Below are 23,546 nucleotides of genomic sequence, written 5' to 3'. Positions count from 1 at the left end.
ACAAAATAACCTCCAATACCCTACTCAATAAATTGGATGCAGTCTATCACAGTGCCATCCGTTTTGTCACCAAAGCACCATATACTACCCACCACTGCGACCTGTACGCTCTCGTTGGCTGGCCCTCGCTTCATACTCGTCTCCAAACCCACTGGCTTCAGGTCATCTACAAGACCCTGCTAGGTAAAGTCCCCTCTTATCTCAGCTCGCTGGTCACCATAGCAGCACCCATCTGTAGCACGCGCTCCAGCAGGTATATCTCTCTGGTCACCCCCAAAACCAATTCTTCCTTTGGCCGCCTCTCCTTCCAGTTCTCTGCTGCCAATGACTGGAACGAACTACAACAATCTCTGAAACTGGAAACACTTATCTCCCTCACTAGCTTTAAGCACCAGCTGTCAGAGCAGCTCATAGATTACTGCACCTGTACATAGCCCATCTATAATTTAGCCCAAACAACTACCTCTCCCCCTTCTGTATTTATTTTGTTCCTTTGCACCCCATTATTTCCCTCTACTTTGCACATTCTTCCACTGCAAATCAACCATTCCAGTGTTTTACTTGCTATATTGTATTTACTTCGCCACCATGGCCTTTTTTTTGCCTTTACCTCATTTGCTCACATTGTATATAGACTTATTTTTCTACTGTATTGACTATATTTTTTTACTCCATGTGTAACACTGTTGTTCTATGTGTCGAACTGCTTTGCTTTATCTTGGCCAGGTCGCAATTGTAAATGAGAACTTGTTCTCAACTTGCCTACCTGGTTAAATAAAAAAATATCCCAGGACACATTAGCTAGCAACAGCAAGCTAGCTAAATAAGACAAATTAACGTTAGCTTGCACTTGCTAGCTAAAGTGCCATACATGTTTAATGCTTTTCGACCTGTCCCCAAATTAATGTAATTGGTTCAGAGTTTGTTTTGATATTTTAACTTGCGTGTCGTGGTCGCGTTTGGTGTGGGAGGGCAAAATACATTTATGCACGACAGCGCACGCGCGCAGCCGGTTTGGGTTCCGTGTAAACTCTGCTGATATTCTTTGAGCAAAAACCATCCGTGCAACGCATACGTACCTCATGGGAGGGCAAGCCAGACAAGTAAATGAAATAGGCTAAGAAAAATCAGTGTAGGAGCTAGCTAAACAACTTTGTTTGCAAGAACACTAGCTACCCAAGAGCTACCTTTCAGAACTTGCGTTACCAAGCAACGGCGTGAGACTAGTTCTTCTCCACCTGCTGGTCAAAGTTGTTTTTACACCCACCCCCAGCCTGTCTCGGAGGATGCCATGGACAGCTCTCCATACTCATGACATTGCTCATCTTGGGCATATTTCTTGATTATATGGTGTTATGTAAATGTATATCAACACCAAATTCTGATCCAGTTTTTTGTCAATGTGTTTAAATGTTTTAATTGCAAGTATCAGTATTCAATTTAGCAAGTTGTTGGTTTGATTCTGGATGTCATCCCCAAAATGATCCAAAAATCGCTCTAGTGCAATATCTTAACGAAATACAAGAAAAGGTCAAGTTGGAAAGGAAACAACAATAGATGTCCACGTATTCTATGCATTTTATTTTCTGGAATGAATATTGGTTAGCAAAAATGTGTAAAAGTTAGAAGTTCTTGAAGAAGCAAGCCCTCTTATCATTAGCACATAATACATGACCGCCTTGAAACCCTTGAAAACAAACAGACAAACATGACAGGGAAAACAAGCAAAATCATCAGCTAGAGACCAAAAATGTTAATTTAAGGCCTAATGAAGTCAACAAATTACATGACTAACAGATAAAGATTGATTGACTGATTGCCTGGGGGGGGGGGGGGGGGGGGGGGTTCTGGTGGAAACCACCTTTAAATCAATACTTGATTAAATGTGGTTTCCAGGCAGCAGCAGTCAGGTCCGACCAAAACATCTCAACACAGCACAGGTCTCTAACCACAGTGTTCAGAGCAGTCAGACAGGACGTCCTTCTCACTCACTTGAGTTGCCTTATCTGAGACAGAGACTGAGTTCACCACGTCCCTTCCATGTAGTCCCTTTTCGGACAGTGGAAAAGATATCTCTAGAGGGCCTGTCGAACCATCTGGACTTTAAGACTCATAAGACTTATCACTTCAGTTGTTGCTCATCCCAGCCAGTCAAGATCATCATCTTCATCCTCTAAATCGCAAAACAGAGGGGCTGGGGGAGGTTGCCCCTTCAAGCTCTGAGAAAACATGGGGAAAGTATATCAAATGTGAGTTGTGTTCAGTAATTCTCTGCTGACCACAAAACACTTCAGAAATAAATGAATTCAGAACAAGTTCCTGTCAGACTTTCAACAGTAAAGAATGCCACTGAATTCGATCCCGAAACCATCTTTGTGTTACCTGCTGTACTATTCACAGAGTAAGCCACAAAACAGATAAACATAGGCTTCACTGACAAACAAGGGGAACAGAAGCAGTGTGTAGACATCTGAGAGAACTGGTGTGGCCCTACAGATCCTTCCTCACCAGCTCATCATCCTCCTCAGTGGGTGGGGGTTTGGTTGGGGCTGTGCTCAGGAAAAATGTCTCCTTCCCATTTTCCTCTCCTACTCCCTCAGTCAGACTGAGAGAATAGTAAAACACACGAGTGAGAATGGACATAGGGGGGGGGGGGGGAGAAATAGATAGATGCAGGAATTCATGCATATTTGCAAGGGACAACAGGCTTATTATGAACATAGATAAGGCTCAGTTATACTCAACCAAGTTTAATTTTAGTTCACTGGTCTCTCTATAGAACTCACCTTGTTACTTTCTCATGACTATCATACAGAGGGCTTGGTGGAGGTGGAAGCTGGGTTTGAGGACCTGTGGCTTTGGAGCTAGTTCTTTTCAGTTCACCCAGGGGACCCTCAATAATCACACTCACTTTCTTCACCTCCGGGCTACTTATGTCACCTTCGGACTGAGTTTTCTGTCCTATCTCAGAGGGCAGATTCTCCTCAGGGTTTATGCCAGTGGGTTCAGAAGGCTCTGTGGTGATCTCTCCCTGTGGTTGGGGAGATGGTGGTTGTGGCTGGGTTGAAAGTGGTTGGTGCTCTGGATCTGTGTCGGTGTCTGCCTCTAGCTCCACTCGAGTCGGTTTCTTTGTCTCTGGTACTGCCTCAAGGTGAGCCCTCTCCTGCACATCTCTGGGGTCTCCCTCCCTCTGCACAGAGGACTCACTAAGCTGCTCAGGCTCTGTCCTCTGCTCCTCCTCTTCTTCCTTCCCATTCACATGAGCATCCTGAGCTGGTCTCTCCTCTCTATGGCTCACATCACTGTCCACCTCTTCTTCCCTCAGATGGGATGAACGTCTCTCAGTACCATTGAGCAGTTGCAAGGTAACACTCTGTAAAGGGACAAAGACCAACATTAATTCACCCACATCCTTTTCAGTCCATCTTCATTGTGAATAACACATTATTGAGATAACAGTTTTTGTCATTGTCCTGAAGAGATGCTGTACCTTTATGATGTTGACGATTACTCCGAGCACAGTGCTGCCTGTGTAAGTCTCGTGTAGGTCAAACTCCCCCCTCAGAGAGTGAAACACTCCATTCATTACACGCTTCACCTACCAGGAAAACATGGCCAGGGTCAAAACATGAAATACAGTTTGATTGATTTTTGTGTCGTACGCCAATTAGTGCGCAGCCCGTATGGGCTTATAAAACACTTTAAGTATGTGTGAACAAAACACACATATATATATATTTTTAATGCATAACAAAGTACAGCTTTCACCTTGTCACATTATACAAACAATACACTTCTCCCCAAGGCTTTGAAAATAAATTGGGCAATGTCAAACTCCCATTCTGAAAAAGAATACTAGCCTGTGTTCATCATGTAGCCAGAACACTTCAAGGTGAGCATTTATTTTAATTTATTTTACTGGCCTTTGGCCTTTAAGTTCAGACTGACATATGGTTCAAGGCTGTAGTTCTACTTTAAAAAATGTATTTTCTAATTTTTGGTTTAAACCAAATATCTACTGCCCATTTTTCCAGGTAAGAAAGACACAGCTGTCTGAAAGAAAACATGGCTCTGTGTCCCTCTCACCTCCCCTGCAGTGTCCTGTCCTGCACTGTCCGCTTGGCCCCCTTGCTCTGCCAGCCTCCTTTCCAGCTCAGCCACTCGCCCCTCCAGCTTCTGTCTCACAGCTGACCACTGCTCCTCCAGGCCTGAATACTGAGAGAGCGAGAGAAAGAGGGCTTCATAACATTATGGAGAGAGTTAGCTGCTAATGCTATTACTAACACATAACCAGATCAATACCTTTTCTTGTAGGACCTGCTGCTCCTCGTCCTGTCCCTGCTGCTGTAACAAGCACTGCTCCTCTGAGTCCCTGGACTGCTTCAGAGCTGAGAACTGTTAGAATGAAAGAGAGCCCAGTTAGGGTTCCGCACCACTACTCTCACAGATTAAGCTACAGAATATGTCATTTCACAGCCTTGTACTTATGTCATTCCATAGTTGTAGAACAACAGTAACAAAACAAACCTTAGCCATGCATTATAAAACGATGTATGAACTCAGGAGTCCAAAGTGGCGTCGTGAGAGAGAAAGTTGTGTGTATGCTATAATATGGGTTAAGCTGTTGACCTTTTCCTGTAGCTGGGTCAGTCTCTGCTCCAGTGTGTCTCTTTGCTCTGCCAGTTCGGCCATCTCACGCCCCTGCTGCTCCTTGGCCGAGGCCAACGCCTGCTCACACTTCCCCTTCCACTCCTCCTCCAGCTCTGCTTGCAGTTGGGCTAGCTGGAACACACACACAAAAAAAAATTGACACGCACACAGTCAGGCACACAAAATGACTCTTCATAGACAAAAAAACTTATCCAAAAGGAGATTTAGCTATGTAAATATTTGTGTTATTATTTATCACTCCCTATAGACGATACATATACACCAGTGTTTACCCTAGGATTTTTTTCAGCAGCGGTGGCCAAGTTAGTGTAGGGAATGGGGGTGTTGTGATGGGGCTGACATGGCGCTGAAAATTAAAAAATACCAGTTATAAAGCTAATTTCCTGCAATGCTACACATTTTGCAATGGGGCTGAGAGAAAATGTGCAGTTTTAAAATAATTGACCAGTGCAAATCTCTTTAAAAAGTTCATATTCTGTTAACTCACACCCCCCAAAAAATGTGGGAAGGAAAACTATTTCGCTCCTATTGTAAGTAATTATAGGTAATATTTCATAATCTGGAAACACTGAACAATTACTTTAAAGCCAATTTCCTGCAATTCTACACAGTTTGCCATGGCTTGTGCCGTGTTCTAATACTATCTAAGTGACTCAAAGATTAATTCATTCAATAGGGGCCCCATGCCATGACATTTTTGGAATTGTAGATTCTCCCTGTGTAAGAACATTTCCATCCAACCATTTCATGTGGATGAATTACCTGAGGCATGAAAAAAGTAATGACCGGGCTGATTGCAACATGAAACGCCGGTACAATTTTAGAAATGCTGACAATTTGTACGTTCTACATGGCAGGATCTTGTGTCTGTAAAATGTATTATGCAAGAAATGGCGGGGGAAACGCCTTCATGCGCAAATATTGATATAATAACCATCAGATCGAAGTGAACTTGGGAGTCACATGATATGGTTTATGGTCCTCCCACTACGACCCGGAGCCTGCAGTTTATTAGGCTACAGTTTAAATAAGTTCTGATGAACTTTACAGGGTGGTGAACGTGCACGGTGATGAGCTTGATGCTCCTTTCCAATAAATACTGAGGGTCTTATTCTGGTGACATGATGATCGATGCTTAGCTTCCGTTTGACAAATAATATTGCTCATATCCATAATAATCTCATAATGTAGGTAGCCTACCCGCAATGCATCTGTGAGCTGTTGATTAGGCTAGAGCGCACGTGTCAAGACCAGAGTGGACCAGCTATATAACGCAACAGTTTTTGTGACAAAATCATCAGTAGAGTTGAAAATGTGACGGAAACCCATTTTTAATTCGGTACATGGGAATTTAATGGCAAAAAAAAAAATATATATGTGCACTACGTCACCACACACAGCCTTTTATCCGCAAAAAGTAATTTTGATGGAAACATCTCTAGTGGGAAAATGCAGATTTTAGAATATTCGCATGAAAATCTGTCGCAAATTGGATAGAAACCTAGTTAAGGTCTAGTTTTTACTCTGGTGGCTGTTAGTTCTCAAATATATAGGTCCATTATCTTTTCTACATACTTTATATCTGGTTTTAGTTGTTTAACTTTAAACGTTTTACCATCCCCAAAAATAATAATTATAATATATATATACATAAAAATGAACATCATACGATTTAATAGTGGAGCCCGCCGCTGCTGATTAATATAGGGGAAACACTGTACAGTACCTGTTCTGAGGCTGCCTGGCCAGTGCTGGTCCTGGCCTTGCGGAGCTGTGTCCTCAGACTTTCCAAGTCCTGCTGGCTGCTCCTCCTCAGCTCCTCCATCTCCTCATCACACCGCTGCCTCTCTGCCTGCCACTTCCTCTTCCTGTCCGACACCATCTGAGAAGAAGGATGATGATACCCTTAGACACCGATCTAACGTCAGTTTTAGGTCCTTCAACTAATGGTTAAGGTTTAGGAGTGAAGAGAGCTGAACTGAGATCTGTACGCTGATCCTAGATCTCTGCCTCTGGGCAATTTCTACCATGGACATCTGAGAGGAGGCCCACGCACACTGACGTAAGCATTGGTGCTCAAATCAAAAGATAAACCAACAAGAATATTTACTGTGTGACATACTCACTCGTTCCATACAGTCTTTGTCAGCCTTCAGGTCCTGCAGTTCCTCCTCCATGTTGTTCACCCGGAGATCCATCCCTTTGCGTTTCTGCTTCTCTGTGCGGTACTGAGCCTGGCCTCTCTCTGCCGTCAACTTCAGCTCTACACACACACACAAACCCCTTTAGTGACACTTCCTCCGTCCTACACCAAGATGAACACACTCTCACCTCTCTAAATAAAACACATTGTGTAACAGTAGCGCATACCTTCCAGTTGGGTCTCTAAGGAGGAGATGCGTGTGCAGTGTGTGTCGCAGTCCTGCAGGGCAGAGGTCAGTTTGTTCTGCAGCTCTGTAGCCCTCTGCTGGTGAGACGTGGCCTCCTGCTGCAGCTGGGACACCCGTGATGTGCACGTGGCCAGCTCCTCTGTCAGACGTACCTGAGGGACAGAGACAAGCACTGTTAGTCACCAGTGTTGTCTGTCTATACAATACACAGCCCAGTGACTGGTGTCCCAATAACAGGCTGGTGTCCCAATAACCTCAAATTTGCTTAGTTTCCTCATCTTCTTTCCTTTATGATCACTTATCTGACTGGAAGCAAAGCAACATGGTGGGAACTGTACATTTCTAGACCTTTTTTCCAGTGGTCATGAACAAAAGGCATCGAGGAAAGGAGGCCATCTCACATTTTTGGGACACAGCCATAGAGAGTGAGTTGACAGTGGTGGTGATTGGCTGGACATGATGAGTGAGAGACAGAGTTAACATGGACTCGAACAGCATGACCCTGTGGGAAGAAGATTAAAATGACTGATAATGAGGGAAGGGTTGAAGAAAAATGAAATAAATGAAAAGTTAGCAAAAAGGGGGATGGGGAAGATGACGAGTGGAGGGAGGTAGAGAGTGAGCAAACAGGCTCACCTGGCCCAAGCCCAGGTCCTGAGGCAGAGCATGCTGGAAAGAGAGAACGGTCACTACTAAAGGTCCTGAGACTAACACCGCAGGACAAACAGCCAGGAGCAGTGGATGGAGGTGAGATTCTGTTAGTCCCCAGACACACCAAAGTTCACGTAAACGCCACTGAAATCCCCACAGCCATGTTAAATACTGTAATAAACCCTTTTGTCATGAGAAGAATTCCTAGAGCCATTGCTATGGGATTAAATAATCACACCTCATACTGCCACTGGCTGGGAGAGTATAAGGGAACGTTTGTTGATCCTTGCAGGGTGATAACAGTATATACAGACGTAAGGTGGGTGATCTACCTTATCCTGCTCAGCCTGCAGCGCCCGGGCTTGGTTGTGTTCACTTGAGGACTTTAGGGAGTCATTCCTCTGCTCCATCAGCAGGTTACTCTGCTCCATATACCTGGACGACAACAACAGGTAAATTCAGCAGATCAATGTCTGCCTCCTACAGCAGATCAATGTCTGCCTCCTACAGCAGATCAATGTCTGCCTCCTACAGCAGATCAATGTCTGCCTCCTACAGCAGATCAATGTCTGCCTCCTACAGCAGATCAATGTCTGCCTCCTACAGCAGATCAATGTCTGCCTCCTACAGCAGATCAATGTCTGCCTCCTACAGCAGATCAATGTCTGCCTCCTACAGCAGATCAATGTCTGCCTCCTACAGCAGATCAATGTCTGCCTCCTACAGCAGATCAATGTCTGTCTTACCTCTGGTTCTGGTTGATAAGCTCCCCGATCTTGCAATTCTGCTCCTCTATACGTGAGCTCTTCTCGTACACGTCCTTCTTTAAAGATTCATTTTCCTATAAAGACAGTTACACATTTAATGATCAATAAATATGTATATATATTAAAAATAAATTGAAAGCTTAAAATCCCCCCCACCCCCAGACTGTACCTGAATGATTCTTTGGATGTTGTGCATAATCATGGTGGTTTCCATAGTGACACTGGGCACAGCCAATGAGTGACCTCCATGCCTATGAAGGTCGTCAATCTGTCAAAACATGAGGATCGATGAGAAGTGAAAAACTGATGTCTGATAAAACCAGAGAAATCCCTTCATATTACTGCTGACCTTTGAAGCCAACTGGTCCACTTTATCTGCCACTTTGCCAACAGCCAATCGGGTCTCAGAGTTACGCTGCCGAGCTTCAGCCATAAGGAAGGAAGTGACCTCGCCAGTGCCTCCCATGTATGGTACTGCCTGGGTGGGGTACATCTGGCCCATTGGTTGAAGTTGAGATGGAGACATAGAAGACTGTCGGTAGGCGTAAGGCTATGAAAGAACATAACGGACTGATTTAATGACACAGAGAATGAGGAAAGCATCATTAGAAAGAGAGGTTAGCCTTAAAGTCAATACAAAATAGCATGGAAATTAGTTACATTTTTGACAGTTGAATGATGATGACATGGGTCATTCTCACCTGAAAGGCATGGACGGAGCCTGACATCACAGGCTGTGGAGCAGCAGTTGTCATAGCAACAGACATCAAGGCAGAGGGCGATGCCCCGTGAGGGTAAGAAAGCACTTAAGAAAGAAATGAATATGTACAAACTGAGAAATGTCATCCAAAGGCAGCCTCCAGGGCATCAACAAACAGACACCCTGAAAAGGAAGTTTTACAGCAGATCTCAGTCTAACAATTCAAGACATAGGTCAATACCACTGTTTTTTAAGACCGATCTATTGGTCAGCTAAACATGGAGAGTGATGACTCCAGCAGAGGTTGTGGGAGAGCTCACCTTGCACTGGAGCTTGGGGGGCAGTGGAGATCTGTACAGGAGAGGGCGCAGCAGGACGCTCCTTCACTCTGGGGTCCTGGAGGAAGACAGAGATTCTCTCTCAAATACTTATCTCAGCTAATATACTGTAGGTGCAGCTATATGAAAATAAACCCTTCATCTCACCTCCATCTCTGAGTCACTGGCGTCTGGCTGGGAGGAGGGCCCTGCCATGAAGGGCAACATGGGCTGGCCCATCTTGGCCATGCGAGAGATCAGCTTGGCTTTGGTGGCATCTGGATTCTGGAGCAATGGGAAGATTAAGGAATAGGTTATACTTCATCAGGTCAGCTGTGCCTAGGGCTGTTGCGGTGACAGTATTACCGCCACACCAGCTATCATGAGTCAAGACCGCAGTAAAATTCCACGTGACTGTTGAGTCACAGTGAGCTCTTGGCTCTATTCTCCCTTCATCAGGTCACTAATGGCCTGCTACTCAGGGCTCTATTGTCCCACCATCAGGTCCTAATGGCCTGGTACTCAGGGCTCTATTGTTCCTCTAACCACTCTGACGTCAATGCAAATACAATCGAAAATCACATCAAACACTTATCATCAAGACAGTATTGTGATTTTAAAACTCACCTCACTGTGATTGATCAGTTTGAAGAAAGAAGTTCAACAGCAGGTTGAAACCGTGTAAAACGTGTTTGTTGTGGATATTGTTTCAAAGTCTAACAAAGAAACGGACAGCGCTTTTTAAGGTGATTAATTCAAAACACCCATATGCATATTAGAGTTTATGCATAGGCGTAGGAGTCCAAGCACCCCCAAAAAACTGAATTCAAATAATGATTTTGCCGTTATATATTACATAGACTACCACATACTATGCATGGCAGAAAAACAAACAAAACTGATTTAATGTCTTTGGTACATACTGTAATTGGTAGCCTATACTCCAAAATTAAACAAATTCAAGTAATCGTCTTTGGAGTGTGGACTGTATCATTATGCATACTGGATGGACTGGTTACCTTATGCTACTCTCCAAAATGTCTATCCATGATTCTGGGAGAGAATGTATGGCCCTAGGCGATGCTGTTGGTTCACTGATTGTGCAGGGTGGCTTACAGTTAGCCTACAATGAGTGCATTTGTATTTGATTTTGAATAGCCTAGTAATAGGGTAATTAATTGAGGGACCCCTTTAGGTATAACTATTTTTTATAGTATACTTTTTTTTGAATGACAAGGTTTTGAAGTGTCAGTCCTAAATCTAGGAGATATAAATTTTAAAAAACGAATCTCTATATACATACTCAAACACATTACCAGTCAAAAGTATTTTTACTATTTTCTACATTGTAGAATAATAGTGAAGACATCAAAACTATGAAATAACACATGGAATCATGTAGTAACCAAAAAATAAAGTGTTAAATAATCAAAATATATTTTATATTTGAGATTCTTCAAAGTAGCCACCCTTTGCCTTGATGACAGCTTTGCACACACTTGGCATTCTCTCAACCAGCTTCATGAGGTAGTCAGCTGGAATGCATTTCAATTAACAGGTGTGCCTTGTCAGAACTTCATATATGGAATTATTTTCCTTCTTAATGTGTTTGATCCAATCAGTTGTGTTGTGACAAGGTAGGGGTGTTATACAGATAATATCCCTATTTGGTAAAAGACCAAGTCCATATTATGGCAAGAACAGCTCAAAAAGCAAAGAGAAATGACAGTCCATCATTACTTTAAGACATGAAGGTCAGTCAATCCGGAAAGTGCAGTCGCAAAAACCATCAAGCACTATGATGAAACTGGCTCTCATGTCGACTGCCACAGGAAAGGAAGACCCAGAGTTACCTCTGCTGCAGAGGATAAGTTCATTAGAGTTACCAGCCTCAGAAATTTCAGCCCAAATAAATGCTTCACAGAGTTCAAGTAACAGACATCTCAACATCAACTGTTCAGAGGAGATTGCGTGAATCAGGCCTTCATGGTCAAATTGCTGCAAAGAAACCACTAATAAAAGGACACCAATAAGAAGAGACTTGCTTGTGCCAAGAAACACAAGAAATGGACATTAGACCGGTGGAAATCTGTCCTTGGTCTGATGAGTCCAAATGTGCGATTTTTGGATCCAACTGGAGATGCTAAACGTGTTTATGTTCATTTACAGTCAATTACCGTGAGACCGGCAGTCTTTTGCTTGACAATAACCATCTGACAAAATATTATGATCGCCACAGCCCTAGCTGTGCCTGTTTTATATAAAGTCTAATGTGACTCAGATGAGAAAGAGAGAAAGCACTCACTGTCAACTGTTCACTGATGGAATTCGACTTTGCCCGAAGTGGTGGTTCCCTGAAAAAGAGATGGTGAAAACAATGGAAAGAGGAACAAAGACAGAAAAGAGCTGGTTGTGATTGTGTTTAGATAAGCCCATGCTTTTACCCTGGTGTCCCGGGGCTTGTAGCATGGGGCAGAGTGGGCCCTGCCGGGAGGTAGGGACCGAGGTTCTCCACACAGGGGGCAGGTGAAGAGGCAGCAGAGTCCCGAGACCCAGCACTGGCACGGTCAGACCCACCGTCTTTCGCCAACTTCACCTGGAGACACAACAGAAGGGCATGATGAGACAAAGACACTCATTAAATATTACATTTTGGCTTAGAGTTACTGGACAGTCCCATTTGCGATATTCTGGAGGTCCTACCCGTCGTAGCTCTGCCTCAAAGATGAGTGTGCTGTCTGCTGGGATGCGGTTGGCCACTCCCTGGGAGCCATAGCCCAGACTGGGGGGGATCACCATAAGACGCCGGCCTGACTTCCTCATACCCACCATGCCCTCCTCCCAGCCCTAGCAATCAGAGAGGACAGAGGAAGCGGTGCATTCCCCATGCAAGTCTGGTATGGAATGCCCCTACTATTCTTCTTTAGAACAGAAGTGTTAGCTGTGCCTATACGACCCACATTATCCACCCATTGTACATCAATTAATCACCTTAATCACTTTTCCAGCGCCAAGTTTCAGTCGTAGCAGCTTGTCTTTGTTCAGGTTGAAGTCAAACACCTGAAACAATAGTTGAACATTACAAGAACACTGCTGTACCACTAGCTCCCAGGGCAAAGAGGACACACAGCAATGTGCGAAGCACTAATCTCTAACGGCACAACACATACAGCCATATCTTACCTGTCCGACAGCATGGTTCTGCAGGAGCCAGCCTGTGTATGTCACCTCCAGGGAGTCTCCATTCCCAACTCCCTGCCCCTCCCCTAGTGTCAGGTCCTGCATCACCACCATATCTAAGGAGGGGGCGCTGTTCACTTTTGCCAAACACACCTAAATTAAAGAAACAGCCAATTTAAAAGATATTTTATACCAGTCTCCATTAAAAATGTTTCTGCACAAAGCAATTAAACATGACCTAAGCTCAGCTGTCCATCACCTCTTTACAAAAGTCTACAGCAGCCTTCTCTGTGTCAAACATCAGGGACCAGTTCTGGCGCTGGTCATCATAAAAAGTACAGTAGTTGTTGGGCTGCACCTGCAGGAGACAACGGGAGAGAGTGAGATTCTTTTAGAGAAGCTTACTGGCTCTCTTTTCACTTGCTCAGCTTCCTCTGACAACAAAAAAAAAAAAAACCTCACCGTAAAGATGAAGCCAACATGAATCTTGGCCGCAGTCACTTGTTTCTGCTGACTGATGTAAAGCAAGAGTTTGTACTGCGAGAAAACAGACAGGGAACTTTTAGAATAATGGTAGCAAACGTGCATGATGATAAGCATTTTCAAAGCATAGAATTCTCATGGAAATTCACCGTTTCCAATAAAAGCACAACTCTGGTCTCACCTCTCTTGTTGTTTGGTTACCCAGGACTGCAGCTCCCAGCTTCCCTTGTTTCTGATACTGTCCGTTAAGACTAAACAGAAAGATGCACCGTCAGTTATGAATTAAGTCAAAACCAATGAATGGGTCTAATGATGTCACAGGATCCACGGGGGTGGTATTTCTAGTCATTTGTAGAGTTTAAAGATACTCACTATTTGAAAGCATGGATAGCTGTAGCCAATAGTACTGCAGGAGCACCTGGAGGGACAGCAGGTTTTTGAGCAGGAGGACCTGGAAATGAAAACATGCGGTAAACACATCTCAGGTTCACCTGAGCATATTAAAACTTCTTATGGATCAAATCCCGGGATCGATTTGACAACATCCGGTGAAATGGCAGAGCGCCAAATTCAAATTAAATTACTATAAATATTAAACTTTCATGAAATCACACATGCAATACACCAAATGAAAGCTACACTTGTTGTTAATCCAGCCGCAGTGTCAGATTTCAAAAAGGTTTTACGGCGAAAGCAAACCATGCTATTATCTGAGGACAGCACCCCCCCCCCCCAAACAAAGACAGACAATCCTAATTCAACCCGTCAGGCACGACACAGAACTCAGAAATAAAGATTTAATTCATGCCTTACCTTTGACGAGCTTCTTCTGTTGGCACTCCAATATGTCCCATAAACATCACAAATGGTCCTTTTGTTCGATTAATTCCGTCGTTATATATCCAAAATGTCAATTTATTTGGCGCGTTTGATCCAGAAAAACACTGGTTCCAATTCGCGCTACATGACTAAAAAAAATCTCATAAATTACCTGTAATCTTTGTCCAAACAACTTTCGTAATACAACTTTAGGTATTTAACGTAAATAATTGATAAAATTTAAGACGGGATAAACTGTGTTCAATACCGGACGAAAACAAAGAAAGCACGTTCCAGGTCGTGCGCACCAACTCATTAGAGTGCACCTGGAGTGACACAGGAAAATAACAGGGCTACTTCTTATTTTCTCTAAAGAAAAACATCAACCAATTTCTAAAGACTGTGACATTTACTGGAAGCTATAGGAACTGCAAGCATATTTCTATTAAAATGGCCTTGCCATAGAAAACTAATGGAAAACAGATTGACCTCAAAAAACAAAAATCCCTGGATGGATTGTGCTCGGGGTTCCGCCTGCCAAATCAGTTCTGTTATACTCACAGACTTTATTCAAACAGTTTTAGAAACTTTGGAGTGTTTTCTATCCAAATCTACCATGCATATCCAAGCTTCTGGGCCTGAGTAGCAGGCAGTTTACTTTGGCACACTTTTCATCCAGACGTGAAAATAGCGCCCCCATGCCATAAGAAGTTTTAACCAAACTTTGGTCACATTTCCTTGCATCGGTTAAGTTATGTTTTTACCTGGATTTGAGGTCTTCCTGGGCTGTTTAGGGGCTGTATATTGAAAAGATTCATTCCCCTGACTTGCTGCTTGGTCCAGTCCAAAAAGTGATGCCAGCTTTGCGCTGAAATAACACAGAGGAAGTGATATTTAGGTTATTTCTGTAAGCCTATTATCTGCGATCGGCCTATTGGTGTGATGAGGTAGGCCTACTAGGCCCCCCTCCTAAGTTCACAAATATTTTATCAAAGATATCAATACACCATGGTATGTTCCATAAAGACAAAAACATCTCATTGAATGAAAAGCTAAAGGTCTTGTGTCATTTCAGCAGCTGTCCTGTTTCATGGTTAATCATTTCCTGGCTTACTGTTCCTGATTTCACCTAACACAAAAAAATGTTAATGAAAAAAGTTAATGTATATTGAGCAGGGAGAACAAAAGTCCCATGCCCATTTGACACAGCAACCACACACTGTATATCAAGACCCATGCCCAAACAATAGAGAAAAGCTGTTCTTATGAGCCCTTTCATCTGACAGACTGAGGATATCTGAATCCCAATACAACTGCCTCCAACAAGTCAGCATTCCGTAGTTAACACCACAATGACTTGTTAATGTTAAGTCAAGTAGCCAATTTCCACATTTAACAGGTCGTTGAATGCAAGACGCCGAAAACACAATACCATTAGTGTAGGTCATTTTATCACAGCAGCTCTTACTATGACTACACACTAGAAAAGCCTATATCATCATGTATTGCAACATCTCTAACAATGTCACGTTGCCATAACTGAAGCGTAAATAGAACGATCACAAGAACATTTTCCCAGTCGCTACTAGAACCAGGCAACCACAAATTCAAATAATAAAACGCCCCATAACCTTCCTCAACTGCTACAGACAGACCACCAGTGGCAAATGAAGCTTATGCGGTCATCATCAAGACACAACATCAGCTTTTACTTTAACTCTTCCCTCCAGAGCAGGACAATACTGACCCTTGGATCTCCCTCCACAGGTAGTCATTATCCCTTAGAGCAGAAGACATGGTGGACACCTTGAAGCCTGTCTGTTGCTTACGACTGGTGGTGAAGAGTAGCCCCTTTAGCCTACATGTGTAAGGCAGGCACGGGCCACCCAACACACTGCGTTTCAGTGTTCCCACCCTCAGTGATGCCCTCCACTCCTTTCCTCAATGTCTTGCTCTCCAATGCAGTCACACATCCATGGCCGATTTGACACCATATCACTGGAAGAGCTGTGGAGCTCCGGCTCAGTCTGCAGTCCAGTGTGTGCTGAGCTGAAGGAGCAGGCAGCCCTCGCCCTACTGGCCCAAACTAGCAGCATGTGAGAGGAATTAGGAGCCACAATGCTCGCCTCCCCCCTCCTTCACTGCTTCTGGCCCAGACAAGCTTCATTCCTCCAAATCATATTAGCTGAGGGAACTATTGCCCTACTAGCCAGGAAATGTTAGAGAGCAAAACACATAGGCCGTAGTTGGCAGTTAGCCTGCATTGTACAAGTGATTTATAGCTATCTACTTCAGAGCAGACATAGCAGGCCGATTAATCCAGCAACCAAAAACTGGGCTCGCAGCCAAAAAGGAAACAAATCTTATTGGGGGGGGGGGGGTCACAAACGACCAAAAGCATAGGATCTAGCAACTGAATGCATGAGGCACCACCTACTGTACCTGCAAATCCCGTGCAGTACTGTGTCTCTGGTTAAGAGGTGGAGGACAAAGACTGTCTCACAAGGCTCTGACTGAGGATGCGCGAGGAGTCAGACGAGGTCAGGTCACCCTTCCCATCGATTATTATTTTGCAAGGCATAGATGCGGTAAAGAGGGTCAATCGAACTCGACCAAAACAATGGAATTGACATGAAAACGCATGGGGGAAAGATCCCGAGACTCCTCATTGGCCCCTAATAAAATTAACCTACATTTAGGCTATTGTTTATATGTGTAATTCACACTAATTTGAGGAGAAAAATCAGAGCATAATGCTGTATGGATGTCAACCCCAACACATGTTCATGTCATGGTTACCAATCAACTGCATTGAAGTTACAAACGAATTTGACTACCACCCCCGATGTATGTATGCTAGTTATGAAGATTATATGAACCAGAGGTAGCATTTAGCAGTCACTGAAAAGAGACAACTTCTACATGTTACGCAGCGAAAACAGACAAATCGGACTTAATTAACAACATTATGGGCCTCTTACAATACTTCAATCATGACGGATTTCACGAATATCCACTTTGTTTGACCAGATGTGTTCAATGTGCGCCAATCTGGTAAATGGAACGTCTGCGTTCCATTGTCTTTTTTACAGCATCTATGCACCTGACTTGGTCAAGTCAATAGAAGGGTTGGTTGTTTAGCAACAAAAATACCAGAGCGCAACCACGGGGAAAAGAGAAGTTGGCTTAGATTGTTGACAACATGTAATCTGTATTTCGTCTCCAATGTTTATTGAAAACATAAATATATATTTGCACAATGACCACTTGTCTCGCAAATACATCATTATAGTTGTTGGTTAGTTAGCTAGAGAATTTTTAGTTAGAGAATTTTTGGCCATATTAACATTGACATGAAATCAGTCAAAACACCTCAAAACAAGACATGGTATCAATAACAATGAAACAAGCTGAAACGAGAAACGATTCCCCCACATGGCAATTTCTTGTCATTCTTGCTAGCAATCTGTCCAGAAAAAGAAAGGAAACTTACTCACCCTCCAGTAGGTGACAGAAAATCTCCATCCTCGTCGTCAGGGGCAAACATTATGAATGGATTTGCTATTGTGTAGCAGTTACGTTTTTCTCAGATAGTATGATGTGTCTTGGGGTGAGAACTGACATACTTATTGAGAAATAACGCTATGACTGCCACCGCTCACTAAACTTGGATCTCTTCCTGTTCAGATCAGCTGACATACCACCTGATCCATGGTGCTGTACATTTTTCTGCTCCCGGGTAAATTGAGGCACTCTTTAACTTCCACTTCCGTTTGACACACAGCGGAAGCTTTTCCTTTAGGTCTGACTGCAGGTCCAGGGTCAGTTTATCCAAAATGGCTTTATTGGGGCATGTGCAGAGAGGAAGCGGCGATGCGGTAATTGACCCCATTAAAACGGTAATTGAAAACGGTAATTGCCCCAATGGGCTGATCTAGAGTTATTATATACCGGAAGCTCTGGCTTATCCTACCAAAAGCACCTGAATCAGAAAATGACTCTCGATAAACCCAATGGGACAATTACCGTTGCAGTATACAATGATAACCACTAGAGTGAACCGTTACTCCCTAACTCCAATCCCAGTATTTGCAGAAGGTTACCCCCCAAAAAGAACAAAACTGACATTATAGACCACTAATTACGGGGGACACTGTAATTGGGATACTTGTTCCATTGAGCTAAATTTGCATGTGTCAACAGGCTATTTTATTTGAGAACTATTACAAAAGGATGGGGATAAAATGTATTCTGTCCCTATAATAGCATTAGCAGGGTATATCAACGTGGTCCGTGTTTAATCAGAGGCTCTTATCTGACTTTTGGCGATGATTGAAATAAAAGACAGATGTGGGGGGTGGGTGGATCAGCACCTCTCCAGTGGGGCCATTCAGATGGTGGCTTTCATTAGGCCTACATTGACAAAGGGTTTTCCTAAAAAATTATCTGTCATCAGGTTGAAAATAGATCTAATTTATATTACATAAACATGACCACATGTCTTGCTATTAAGGATAATTAATTTTAATACCCATGTCTTACTTCCTTGCCAACTTTATTACAAGCGATAATCTCACAATATTACTGGCCTATTCCTTAATAAAGGGGTTAGTGCAATATCATTTTTGATCTGTCATAACAGTACAGTAAATCCATGTGATTGATCATTTGGAATAATTTGATGTTTTGTTATTTGTTTTTGCATAACAAATTCATCCTACACAGAACATGAATGGTGCTATGGGATGGATTGGTGTTGTTGCTCTTTTGAAATATAGGGTTAAGGCAACATAATTAATATCATGGAATTGAGTAGGTATTGAAGTTGAATTCATATTCATGACCAAAGTAAAGTAGCTAGGCTACATATCAGTAAATAAATTGAAGATTTGAGCCTGAGAAATGAATATTGTCTTTGCATAGCCGTTTGTTAGAATGATATGCCACTTGGCTATTGATTTTTATACTGGATAAAAATGGATGCACCTGTTGTGCATACTGATCTGCGAAACAAGAACATTGCTAGTTCCTGTACATTTCTGAAGAGGTTTTGTTAACTCAGAAATCTATTTCAGCACACGTACCAAGAAAGTAGTCATTTGAGAGACATGATCTAAAGGTAAGATGTTGCATTTGTCACGCTTAAGTTTTGTGCCAACCAAGTCGAACATGTTTATTAATGTACCTATTTCCTCTCTGTCGCATCACCACTCCAAAAGATAAATAAAACACATACACACAGTCATATTAAATATATACATCAATCTCATTTACTCTCTTACATTATTTACATGGGATCATTTTACAACAATAATCCTTTAGACTTTTGAGCATTTTAAGTATCTTCACGTATTAAAAATATAAAGTTCCATATTTTTACTCAATAATATGAGTCCAATTTGTTCTGTACTAGGCAGCAGCCTGTGATTTCCTGTTCCGTTTCGCGCGACGGGTGGGGGGAAAACTGATGAACTCAAAGTGTTTGATTCTATCCATGTTGGGGAAAGGTAGTGGGCCCTTGTGTAGCCTCTTGATGAAATGGACCTCTCTCTGGTTCTCCCTCGTCTTTGAGGCTTTGATGGGCCTCCCTTTCCTGGTGAAAGCCACATACCAACCCTCATACTTGGCATTCTGGAAGGCAGTGTAATTGTTCTCCAGAACAATCTCTGTAAAGATACAATCCCTGCTTCTTCCATTAAGCTGTTGAGAGGATGAGAGAGAGGAAAGACATCAAGTCAGAGTGCCACTACTAGAAGGCATATAGATCAAAACATCATCTGGATAGGTTAATTAAAGTATGGCCCTCTGAACTACATTGCTATCTATTGATTCTCAAGCTCCAAACAAAATGGAACACTTCAATGTTCTCCTGAAACACCGGAACCGTCTAGTTTACAGTTATGATGTTTACTTGAGTTGTATCACCATCAAACAAATGCAAACAATGTGTACAAGACAAGCTCACATCCATTGTATCTACATTTTCAGACGGTTTCATAACAACTACAATGAAGATGCCATATCAGTAAAGCCTCCTCCATTTCAAAACAATAAACTATGAACAGCGAATGTTAAATACATATCTAAACCACAATAACTATATTGTTGGATTTTTCCAAAGGACAGTTACCGCCAGAAAACTACAGCCTTCATCTGTACTTATTTATTCACTAGATGAAACCAGAACCTAGTCTTTCAACACCCCAAAAAGATGGAGCGATTTACTTCTCATGGCAAGCAGACAACACTGAATAGATATTTTCCATTTCCATGCAGGAAGTGGAGGGTTGACTTCCGACCAACCACCAAAGGGAATGAGGAGAGTTTATCCCATGCCTTGCAACTGTAGATCTGCTACAGTTGGAAATACATGTTGGTTGTCTCCCCATCACCGACCCTATGCAGGCTAATGAATAACATTACAAACAAGTGTCATTATAACACGCTATGAGCCAAATATGTCTGCCATATGACAGGGAGAAACACTGGTTAGTAAATACATCCCTTTTATTGCAGTTTCACTATTTCAAATTATTTTTCTATTTGTTGAAAGAAAACTTCACTTAAAGAATTTACAATCACAGTTACATAATAATGACCATATAACTATGAAACAAGCAAGCTAGAATTTGTTCAACTTTGAAAGTGATGTGGATTTGACATTATACCTTTCCAACCAGTTTCCCCTTCCCGTTCATACAGAGGTAACGTCCACTCTCTGCACCTTTGATCCGAACCCGACTGCCAAAGGTGTCAGTTTCTACAAAGAGACGTGCTACCACACACATATCCATATGAAAATACAACAATGGTGTGATAAATCCAGTATGTCAATTAACTATATTTTGTACACTCCTTATATCATATTACAATTCTTATATGGAAGTGGAATGAAAATAAAAAACCGTACGAAGCTAGCAATAAGCTGACCTAATTGGCCTATAAACAACTTTCATATATTGAAGAGAGATGATCTTAACAGCCTATGATGTGAGATATTCTGGGTTTCGGGTTGAGACATTAACAAGCCATTGCTATGATTAACTAAGTGTTGTTATGCATGTTTGAAGACAAAAGTAATCAGGGTGGAATACACAAATACCAATTGCATTTGTCCTATTGGTCCATTGATTTGCTCCCCCTGGTTAATTAGGGCTAACAACAGGAATGTGTATTGGACCTGGACAAAAGACTTGGCCTGATTCGCCAGACGAGATTTAGATATACCGTAGGTAGGCTAAATTACCATACAGCCCTATACAGAGGGTGGAGGCAGAATTAGGTGGGCAAGTAGGCCTAGCCTAGGCTACAGACCTCTTCATAGACAGCACATTGCAAATGCAGTCCTCGTCAAAAACTATTAATAAGCCTTGCATGCATGCGTCCGACTGTTTGAAAACAGTGTCATGGCCCTCATGAGAAGAGAACAATTTACCGTAATTGTTGCCGTCCTCAGCAGTAGCAGTGACCCTCTTGCCCTGTATCTGGACGTGCTTCCCGCTGGTCCGGCTGTATAGTTGGTAAACCCTGACCTGTCGCCTGCTAAACTGGTCCGTCACTGCGCCCTGCTCCCTCACATACTGGTTAAAATTAGGAGACGGGTGATTCTCCCCCTTTTTATGCAAAGGGAAAAAATAATCACTTATAGGATTTACTTCTAACCTCTAATTGAAATGTTTTCTAAAACAAGAGACCACTGCTTGACTCCAGAGTTTGACTGAATAACATAATCCCAAAAATACAAAAATCTGGGTTTGTAAATTATTTGGTAAAAAAACAAACATGATATCAACTCTGGTAGGACAACATATTGTGTTGCATCAGGCCTATAATAAATGTATTCAGAGGCAAGCGGCCCAATTAAAAATAACAAGAAAATCAAGACATCAAATTTTACATTTATCATCAAATGCGTATTAATAATTTGTCTAAACTATCTGCACGGGACTTTGAAAGAGGGTTTACCTGAGCATGGCACCACAGCACGAAGAAATGAAAAGATCTGCGAAATGAAATCACAATAAATAAAACATCACCAACAATAAAATGTTTTTCGATAAGGATGTTTCAAAAGGTAAATATTCTTACATGTAAATACAGCGCTGATTTATTCCATACATTCTCTTGTTATGTAATCCAATTGCGCATGTATTTCTCCACGGAGAGCAAGAGACCAACGGATCCAAAGTAATCCAACAGAGTCCCCTGGTTTCGGATATCCGCTTGACCTGTCCACTCTGTGTCCCTTGTTAGTTTATGAGTTTTATTCCATTCACACACCAACTTTCAGATGTGAAACACCTTCTTCAAAGTGTTTAGGAGAAACACATCATGGTACGCATATGAGGAAAATGGTAGGCCTATATATACTCCAATTACAGCAGGTGTGTTGAAGTGTGAAGGTCTTCCTGAGAGTATCCAAAAAGTATGCAACCAAAAGAGTCACCGAGATCCATCATACAAGTCCAGTGGAAAAACTATTAGGCCCTAACTATTGCCATTTGGATGTTTATTTCAAGAGAAAATATTGTTCCCCATACGTAGCTCAATGTAGCCTCAGGTAATTCCAGGTTTAAAAAGCGCTCTTACTCATAGCGCGTCTTGGCCTCTTGCTGCGCAGTGGTTAAATGTTGAAAGGCTGGTCCCTCCCATAAACTGGTTGTCGGAGGTTTTGGATTGTGGGTGGGCAGGGCACTGTGGCCTGTAAAGAAATAATACAAGGGGGCAAAAAAGTTTTAATAGCACCCGGGTAGGCCTACAGATGATAATGTAATTCACTTTGGGTATTAAGCACAATATTACGCAATCACAGCAAATTAACCAACATGCCTTAAGCATATCAGCATGTACTTTATCGGTTTTTATTTTATTTATTTTATGGAAATACACAACATAAAAAAATACATCCTGTTTTTCATCTCTTGCGCTGGATCGCTCTCTCTCTCTCACCTCTCTTTCACGACAGATGTAAATGCGAGTTATCTACTACGTTATAATGCATTTAGATCCTAATTAATCGCTGTATTTAAAAGTGAGTAACTTAATCTCACTAGAAGGGGTGTGGCATTGAGGTGTAAAATCCATTGCTTTCTCCATTCTCTCTCGTTGAGAGGTTTACGGCTAAAACAAATCATGTTAGCAATAGTCTAGTAGCCTAATCAACATCACTAACTGATGACTGACTGATGTTACCAGGATGCTTATTTCCCGCTTGTTAAACTGGCATTAATTGATGATGGTCTATTTTTGTCTAGGTTTACACCAGTGTCAAAATCGTTTTGAGATTATGGACATGTCTCTGAGAGATTATGATAGTTGCATAATTTATTGTTTCACTGTTTTTCACACTGTGCATTCATATACTGTATTCTTCACATAGCTCATTATAATACTGTTCATTGCATTTTTGTTACACTGTTTATACACGCCATAACTCTCTATAATATACAGTGCATTCGGAAAATATTCAGACCCCTTGACTTTTCCCACACTTTTTTACATTACAGCCTTATTCTAAAATGGATTACATCGTTTTTCCTAATCAATCTACACACAATACCCCATAATT

General features: G+C 42.2%; 2 protein-coding genes across 3 annotated transcripts; both read right to left on the bottom strand.

The window, feature by feature from the left end:
• Positions 1 to 1,560: 1,560 nt before the first annotated feature.
• On the bottom strand, positions 1,561 to 17,664 carry LOC120063126 (FK506-binding protein 15-like). 2 transcript variants are annotated; one of them, XM_039013304.1, is made up of 28 exons: positions 17,476 to 17,664; positions 14,743 to 14,846; positions 13,532 to 13,610; positions 13,341 to 13,410; positions 13,139 to 13,213; positions 12,936 to 13,034; positions 12,680 to 12,829; positions 12,488 to 12,556; positions 12,200 to 12,343; positions 11,941 to 12,092; positions 11,802 to 11,850; positions 9,665 to 9,781; positions 9,500 to 9,575; positions 9,181 to 9,284; positions 8,829 to 9,029; positions 8,649 to 8,747; positions 8,459 to 8,553; positions 8,045 to 8,147; positions 7,042 to 7,213; positions 6,798 to 6,934; positions 6,398 to 6,553; positions 4,630 to 4,782; positions 4,303 to 4,395; positions 4,087 to 4,215; positions 3,491 to 3,598; positions 2,787 to 3,373; positions 2,509 to 2,605; positions 1,561 to 2,219 (listed from the first exon to the last, which is right to left on the bottom strand). In XM_039013304.1, exons 1-28 carry the CDS (start codon positions 17,523 to 17,525, stop codon positions 2,139 to 2,141), a joined length of 3,549 nt encoding a protein of 1,182 aa, XP_038869232.1. In that variant the 5' UTR covers positions 17,526 to 17,664; the 3' UTR covers positions 1,561 to 2,138. The 2 variants fall into 2 exon arrangements, with proteins under 2 accessions (XP_038869232.1, XP_038869233.1); XM_039013305.1 differs by lacking the exon at positions 2,509 to 2,605.
• A 1,723-nt stretch (positions 17,665 to 19,387) lies between these two features.
• Positions 19,388 to 22,098, bottom strand: LOC120062704 (fibroblast growth factor 17-like). Its single transcript, XM_039012764.1, has 5 exons — positions 22,067 to 22,098; positions 21,944 to 21,980; positions 21,414 to 21,591; positions 20,647 to 20,753; positions 19,388 to 19,678 (listed from the first exon to the last, which is right to left on the bottom strand). Exons 1-5 carry the CDS (start codon positions 22,096 to 22,098, stop codon positions 19,388 to 19,390), a joined length of 645 nt encoding a protein of 214 aa, XP_038868692.1.
• Positions 22,099 to 23,546: the final 1,448 nt, after the last annotated feature.

Source organism: Salvelinus namaycush, chromosome 18 (genome assembly GCF_016432855.1).
Source record: "Salvelinus namaycush isolate Seneca chromosome 18, SaNama_1.0, whole genome shotgun sequence".
NCBI lineage: Eukaryota > Metazoa > Chordata > Actinopteri > Salmoniformes > Salmonidae > Salvelinus > Salvelinus namaycush.
The sequence above is the reverse complement of the archived record's forward strand: the minus strand, read 5'-3'. Positions and strand labels throughout refer to the sequence as shown.